The following is an 8,300-nucleotide window of genomic DNA, read 5'->3' as shown; positions in this document are numbered from 1 at the left end:
AAATATTTGTATGTACAAGAGAATAATTTCATAATAAAGGCAGACTAATTATGTTATTAACATTCAAAAAAGAATAAAGATAAAACATACCACAAAACTCAACATACAGTAGAAAATGTCTTAACCATCTACAGCTGAGTAAAGTAAGAACTCTCCTCCTAAGAAATTATTACTAAATTGCCTGTTAATATTTTATTCTACGAATTAATAAAATAAAACAATTGAAAAAATCCGCCTCTTTCCACACACTGGCAGTCAGTTTTGAGGAAGGCTACTACCATATATTTATTATGATAGAACAATTTTCCTCTTTACTTAATTCAAACATATCATTCAGCATAATTAATCTGTTTTCAATTTCCACCGTAAATCTTCTACAAATGTGGATAGTAACAATAACAGTGCTGTGAGCATGTCATCTCAACATGTAAATATATGTTGCAGTGCGCGGGGTTCACAAGAAAAAAATATAGCATTAATTCTGGAATTCCCCATGATGTTGCATAGCAAGAACCTCTCACCATGGCGAAAATCGGCGGTATCTTTAAGACGTGCATTCTCCTATCTCTCTGAATTCAGTTCTTTAAGAACTATGATTCGACAGTGCTTGCCCTACTGCTTTTAATAAACGGATAGCTTGAGACCCCTCCCTTCGTCAAAGAGCTCCAGTGACCGGATATATTCCCCACTGGGACCTGAGAATAACATGAGAAGCCTTCCTCCCTTGCTCGTCTCAAAGACGCAGTCCTAGCTGCTGCTGACAGCGGAGCAGACGGAGCCGCACATGGCGAGATTGGAGCTCTCGGCCTCGGCGCCAGCATCTGGTTCCGTTTCCACTTCCGGGTCAGCATCTGCCTCAACCTCATCCGTTGAGTCAAGACGAGAGAAGGACCCAGCACCTTCAGCACATCTCTTCAACCTGCATAAGACGTGGGAAAGCATAATACAGCCATTAATTTTTCATGTATGTTCCTAGGAGGACACCACAATGGATTGCACATTCCCTTTTGTATGAGGACATTGTTATTTCATTGTAAATTCTCAAGCATGCGTGGTTTACTGTTTATTTAAACTGTGAATAAACATGCATTGACTAAGAATCACTGCAAACGCTTTGCTATTTTTCATACTTTCTGTGAATGCGTCAGGATGATCTGAAACTAATTAATCATTTTTAGCTGTGGGGTAGTATTTATGAGATGTGCAGTAAATAATGTAACTGTAATGTTGGGTCTCAGGCCCACATTATGGAAATGAAGGACACAGACACCAGGTGACTATAGTGTAGTATCTGGCCACGAGCACGTGGGCCCTTTTATTGGCCGGGGCCACGTCACTCGTGGCACCCGTGATGGATGGGTGTGGGGGTGCAAGTGTGTCCAGCCCTTGAGAGAGTGGCTGGAAGAACGGCTTCCTGCGGCGCATTAGAACGTGTCCCGCAGGACACTACATTCCTTCCCAACTTTATTGAAGAACAAACAAAATGATAGTCCAACCTGTGGGGACAAAACAATTAACTAAAACACTACAGGGTAAATCAGTCTTCTGAGACAGGTGGCAGGAAGACGTCAGACGTCGGCTGATGACTCTGCCTGCAGCAGGACCTTCTCGGTTGGCACTCGTAGTTTAACCTGAAGGGTTCAGGACAAGGCCGCTGGCTTGGAGACGTCCGCTGCATAGCGTCAGTTCACTTGTGATGACATGTCTTGCATGGCTTCCCTTATGTTGACGTCGGTGATGGCCTGTGGTGAATTCAAACAGTTCTTTCAATGGGATACGTCATGAGCATGGATGGAGTTCTTGGTGACGGTTCGTGGAGGTGTTGCCTGATCACTTGTCTCTGTGGACCCTTTTGGCTGCAACCGATGACCCGTCAGTGGGGCAAAGTCTCTTTTCACTCGGGGCAGCTGCAGGACCACCGAGGAGCCGTTAATTGGTCGTACGCACAACCCTCTAGGGTGGAGATGTCTTGGCCAATGCTTGCTCTCGCTACCGCGGTTCAGGGATGTGTCTGGTTCACAGGTAGCCTCTGGTCTGTTTTCTCGGCTGGTGTGGCAACAGCGTGGGACTCAATTCCATCGATACTCCGGGAGTGGTGTTTGACGCATGTGCTGATGGCTGGTGTGATGGCGGTTGCCAGCCATGGGGTGACTCAGGATGACCGGTGGTGGTGACTTGCTGGGAGAGTTGGATGTCAGGAGGGACTTGGCAGCCCTGTGCCTCCGCCTTGCTGAGGTTGAGGTTCAGTGGTGGCGTGACACGTACAGTGTGTGGATCCTCTCTTGCCTGGCTTGGGGCCACTGCCAACTCCATCTTGAGGCGGTGTGAGGAAAGACACTCAGTGCTGATCTTCACCCATGGCATCTGTAGTCAGGAGCAGGGATGCCGTTTGACTTAGACTGCTGACACTCTGGGGTGGATGGTCGCCTGGGGAAGCGTTGGGATGATACACAGTTTGCGCTTGCTGAGGCTTATGTTCGGTTCTCCCGTGAGGCTGTTTCCAAGGGACGCCGGTTGACGCTCACCTGGGGAAGCGTTGGGATGAGACTCGGTTTGCGCTTGCTGCAGCTTACTCTTCGTTCTCCCTTGAGGCTGTATCCAGGGACGCCGATTGACGCTCACCTGGGGAAGCGTTGGGATGAGACTCGGTTTGCGCTTGCTGCGGATTACTCTTGGTTCTCCCTTGGTGCTGTCTCCAGGGCCGTCGCTCTCCTTGGTGGCTGTCTGGTGTGTCAGGGTGTACTCTTGGCTTGCTGTACAAGTTCTTGGTCTTCTCCCTTTGAAGGTCTGTTCAGCCCCCCTGTGTTCATCCGGTTTTCGGGGTGACAGAGGTGTCACTCTTTTCTTTCTTTGAGGGCATTGTGCTTGGACCTTGAGGCAGTGCTGTTGTGGAGTTGGCTTCTGCCTCATGGAGTGTACGACTCCTCTCTTGCCTGTCGCGGGTCACTGCCGACTCCGTCCAGAGGCGGTGCGAGGGAGGACACTGTGTTTCCTTCAGCCCACTGCGGGGCTTCGCTGGGGAGGTGGAGATGTGGATGCTCTCCTACCTGCGTTCAGCAGTGCTTCTTTGTGGAGGTGTCTCTATCTCCTGGGCGCTTGCCCGTGCTGTCGGGTTCACTGGTGCGGCCTTCTGCGCGCCTCTGACTTCGTGTGCTCTGCCTCCTTCTTGGGCGCTCTCTTCTGGCACTTGGTGTGCCTGTGGTGTAGCTTGCGGTTGTGCCTGTTCACCAGTAGGAGTGGGTAGTGCGATCTGTTCTCTGGTGGTGGTGTAAGGCAGCTACTTGTGGTGCGTGCTCTGCACCAGTCTCTCTTGTGCTGTTGGCGTGGAGGGGTACCTTGCGATGTTGCGGTCTGTTCGGCTTGCTGCTTCGGGGCCTTGCAAAGGGGCACTCTCTGGGGCATGAACTTTTGAGGGCATGCCTCGCTGGGCCTGGCGTAGTCTGTCTCTCTCGCCTGCTGACGTTGGACGTGGTGGGCAGTCAGTGTGCTTGACCGCTCTTTGGACACACCGGTGTGGATCCCCCTTCCATGATCACCTTAAAAACTTCTGTTGCTGATCCTGCCACTTCCAGTAGGGTAGTGGGGTATCAGGGGCTCTTTTTTGGCCTACTTAGCTGCTTAGGACGACGGTCGTGGGGCACAGCTGGCTATCTGCTCTGGCCAGGCAGCACATCCGTTCTTCAGTGTGTTAGTTTTGAGGAGGCACCAGGTGGTGCGATGATCATTTAGGTGGCTTGCCCTGATTGCTGCAGGTTTTGGGTGCTGGAGGAGCTGGTGCAGGGCTCTGTGCAGTGACTGTCTGTCTGTGGCCACAGTGTGGGAGCTGGGAACACTGTGTGGTTACTTGGTGCAAGGGTGAAGTGAGCTGCACCCTATACTTGTGTGGAGGTTTGAGGCATTCCTTGCAGCTCAGCCTTGTTCAGCCTTGTTCCATTGGCTGAGCGTCCACTGGTTTCAGCGGCTTTGTGGGTGCATGGGCTTCGATCTCCCTGCACTGATGAATTTACCTTTCTGCTAATAATTTTTTTTCCACTGCAGGCTGTTTCCTCCTCGCGTGCTTGGTTGGTGTGGCAGCAGTACCCCCTGCGGCCACTAGGTGGCAGTGCAGCGCTTCAGTGCATGGCCCAGCAGCTTTTCCTGGAAACTCACCACGATGCAGGCGCTCTTCCTCTGGGTATGGCAGTCTTTCACATGCTGCCGGCATGCTGTCTCAGGGGCATTGTGTGGGCAGGTGTCCGGGACTCTGCTTGCGGTGTGAGCTGCACGGGAAAGGTAGGATGGTTTTCTCTTTTTTCCCAGAACTGTGAGCTCTTGCGGGGAAAAGCACTGACTGGAGCAGCTCTGCTTGTATGGCAGGCATCGGGGGTGTGGGTGCAGGGAAAACAGACTCCTGCCGGTGCCGTGACTAGGCACAGCTGGGTGCCGATCTTTCACATCGTCTGGGCTGCAGGCGTTGGGTCACTAGTAGGGGTGCAGCAGCAGGGAGGCTGTGACTCAGAGCACTCCCATCCCACCAGGCCGCTGCGCCATGTTGCCTTCAACCCTCGCGTTGAGGGTGCAGAGGTGAGTGCTGGTTTTTGCGCTGGTACCGGTGTAGGCACCAGGCGTATTGCGCCGTGTCTGGATGGCGAATCTCAGCTCCCGGTGTGGGTGCAGCAGGCGGAATAGCCCATGGGCACCTCAGGGCGGGGTGACTTCGAGGGTCCAGAAGAATGGCTGCCCCCTGCGCGGCGCTTGCCGTGGAGCTGCCTTGTGCATCCGTTTGCCTTTTCTCACACTGACCTCTCGCAGTAGGGCTGGCTAGTACGGGCTGCTTCGGCAGCAGTATGTGGGCACCTGCCAGGACCTCTCTCCTGGGGCCGGGTCATGCGCTGGGTGGTCTCCGACCTCCTAAGCACTGCCTCGATCTTCGTGCTGGCAATGGGCGTGCGGGAGCCTCCAGGCAGGCTACCTTGATCCTCCACGGTCTGGGTGGCGTGAGGGACACGATCCCCTCCGCTGTCAGGTGGGGCCGTCTGGCTCATTTCCTCCCCATGAAAAACAGGAAGGTTCGAGCCGCAGGCATGCGGGGTTTAGCTACCCGCCTCGTCGCCAGTGTAATGTTGGGCCTCAGGCCCACATTATGGAAATGAAGGACACAGACACCAGGTGACTATAGTGTAGTATCCGGCCACGAGCATTTGCACCCGGGCCCTTTTATTGGCCGGGCCACGTCACTCATGGCACCCGTGATGGATGGGTGTGGGGGTGTAAGTGTGTCCAGCCCTCGAGGGAGTGGCTGGAAGAACGGCTTCCTGCGGAGCACTCGAACATGTCCCGCAGGACACTACAGTAACCCTCACAATTTTTTTCCAGGGAAAATTCAGCCAGGTGTAACCTGCCGAAAATTACAGTGAAAATGTGCGTCAAAAACGGATGCATACTAAATGGTGGATAGTAAGCAACAAATTCCTTGTCACTTCCCGTTCTATGAGACAAAAAATGAAAACTTTTGCCTCGTCAAAACATACTCCTGGTTCCCGACGTGTGGGGAGCTTAAGCCCCTCTCTAGTGATGCTCACATAATTGACTAGCGACAGCTGGGCTATGAAGCCAGGCCATAACAAGCATTGGTAACTGCATTAGGTTTCACTTAAGCTGTTTTTTTATGTAAGATGTAGCTTGTTGAGTAGTTGTACAGTATATTATTAATAACATAAGTTACAGAACTTCTGTTAAAGTGATATGACTTGATGTACAAAAAGGCAATATATTCTGCTGTTACTAGTGGTATAGTGCAGGTAAGTAATAGCATAGGTTTGAAAAATGAAATGAAAGAGGGAAATAATATAATATTGCTATTACATCAATTAATTCTGTGTTTAAAGGAGTTATGACAACTTTTGGCCCTGGTGCTACTGCACCTGCTGCACCATTCAAATCATGTCCCTATTGCCTGTAAAGGGCCGCTGCTCCTTCAGCACTGTTAAAATCATAGTCACAAGTGCATTTATCTTGCAGGCACTAGGGCCGTCTGTTTATTAGTAAAATTTAGCAATATTCTGTGTTACGTGGGGTCCATAGAGCCTTTGGCCCTGGTGCCACTGCACCTGCTGCACCATTCAAATCAAGCCCCTTTTAACTGCAAGATAACTGTAATTGTGTCTGTCTGTATAGTAGTATTATATAGCAATACTGGGTGTTTAGAGCAGTTCTGACAACTTTTGGCCCCGGTGCCACTGCACCTGCTGTTCTATTGAAATCAAGACCCTAGTGCTTGCTAGATAACCACACTTATGACTGCCTTTTTAGTAGTAAAATATAGTAATATTTGGTGTTTAGTGGAGCTAGGACATCTTTTGGCCCAGGTGCCACTGCACTATTTAAATCAAGCCCCTTTCAATTGCAAGGTAACTGCAATTGTGACTACCTGTTTAGTAGTATAAACATCTAATATTGCTGTATTTGAGGAGATCGGACAACTTTCTGGCCCGGTGCCATTGCACCTGCTGCACCATTCACATCATGACCCTGGTGCCTTAAAGAGACCTGCACTTGTGACTGCCTGTTTATTAGTAACATACAGCAATATTTGGTGTTTAGTGGAGTTATGGCAATGTTTGGCCCCTGTGCCACTGCACCAGCTGCACAATTCAAATCAAGACCCCAGTGCCTGAAAGGTAACTGTACTTGTGACTGTTTAGTTGTAAAATATAGCAGTAATCGATGTTTAGTAGGGCGCCTACAGCTTTTGGTCCTAGTGCCACGGCACCTGCTGCACTATTGAAATTATGACCATAGTGCTGGCTACATAACTGCACTTGAGACTGCCTGTTTATTAGTTAAATATAGCAGTTTTAAGTGCTTAGTGGGGTGCCAAGAGCTTTTGGTCCTTGTGTCACTGCACCTGCTGCACTATTGAAATCATGAACTTGTTGTCTGCAGGATGACTGCACTTGTGACTGCCTCTTTGGATTTAAAGTTTAGCAATAATCTGGGTTTAGTGGGGTCCCTTGAGCTTTTGACCCTGGTGCCACTGCACCTGCTGCACAAGGTAACTGCACTTGCGACTGCCTGTTTTAGTAGTCAAATATAGCAATATTATGTGCTTAGATGAGTTCTGTCAACTTTTGGGCTCAGTGTTACTGCACCTGCTGCACCAGTCAAATCATGATCCTGTTGTCTACAAGGTAACTGCACTTGTGGCTGCCTGGTTAGTAGTAAAATATAGCATAGATCTTGTATATTACCTTTATTTTTAACGTGCCATATTTATTACAACATTTAGTACTTGATCATGTTGACCAAATAGATTAAGTTTAAAAAAATCAATCTGACAATACCTACAGATTGCAGTGAAAGATGCTTTAGCATTAGAACATTTGTGGCATTTCCTGCTTTACACAACTAAATAATAGAAGCTGTCTGCCTTTTCTGTGGGGAGAGATTTTAACAGTATGCTGGAATGCTTTCTTTTTATCTTGACAGTGAATGAGGCTTAAACAGTGTGCACAGCTTCAGTAGAAGTATCGTAAATGTGTGCAGCCAGGGAAAGTGAAAAAATAAAATAAAAGTTCCACACAAAAGCGGATGAACGCAGTAATTTAGTTGGGTGGGAACTGATAAGAGCCCCCTTTTGAGCTATATTAAATACAAGAGATTTCACAAGCACAGTGCAAGCACAATGAAGGAGAATCCTAAAAAGAGTGTATCAGAAGGACATTCTCCATAAGGAAATTATTTAAACTGTAGCAAAAGAAGTTTGAAGGTGCATTTGCACACACGTGGTACATTTTTGCGGGCTTGAATGGATACTGTATGCACTTAGGATTGTGGGAAAGGCTTTACAAACTGATAAATGAGAATCCAAAACAGTTTTCCAGGTGTGCTCGTGAGAAGCTAGAACTCTCACAAGTTTCCACGTGTATTTGAGGAACAATTTGTCAAGTACAAAAAAATGTAAGAGAGGTGAGCTAAATGAAGGAGGATATTCATAGAAGCACGTTTCAGAGTTTTGTATTTAAAATAGGCCCTTGATTTCTTTATATCCTGCAAAGATGTGGCAATGACATCACAATTATTCCTATAGGGTGACAAAGCAATCTGTCCTAAGGTAGTGCACGCTTTCTCTTTAAGCATCGCCCAACATCCATTCGATGACCTGTTGACTAGCCTCACGGCTTAAAAATAGAAGCAAAAAGCATTTTACAAATCTGTCGTCAATTATATTATGTTTAAATAATTAGGCCAAGCGCCGCATCATTGAGATCCCTAAAATGTTTTGTACAAAATTAGAAATTATTATTTCCATAACCGTAATA

At 48.3% G+C, this 8,300-nt stretch overlaps 1 protein-coding gene across 1 annotated transcript in view; it reads right to left on the bottom strand.

Annotated features, from left to right (window-relative positions):
• Nucleotides 1-631: 631 nt before the first annotated feature.
• The window catches only part of STK32C (serine/threonine kinase 32C), a 1,482,079-nt gene continuing 1,474,410 nt past the window's right edge, over nt 632-8,300 (bottom strand). Inside the window, exon 12 of the mRNA XM_085606199.1 lies at nt 632-919. Coding sequence (XP_085462325.1) covers nt 748-919 — 172 coding nt within the window. The 3' untranslated portion in view covers nt 632-747. The remainder of the gene's footprint in view (nt 920-8,300) is intronic.

This window comes from Triturus cristatus, chromosome 1_2 (assembly GCF_964204655.1).
Source record: "Triturus cristatus chromosome 1_2, aTriCri1.1, whole genome shotgun sequence".
In the NCBI taxonomy this organism is placed as follows: Eukaryota; Metazoa; Chordata; class Amphibia; order Caudata; family Salamandridae; genus Triturus; species Triturus cristatus.
The sequence above is the reverse complement of the archived record's forward strand: the minus strand, read 5'-3'. Positions and strand labels throughout refer to the sequence as shown.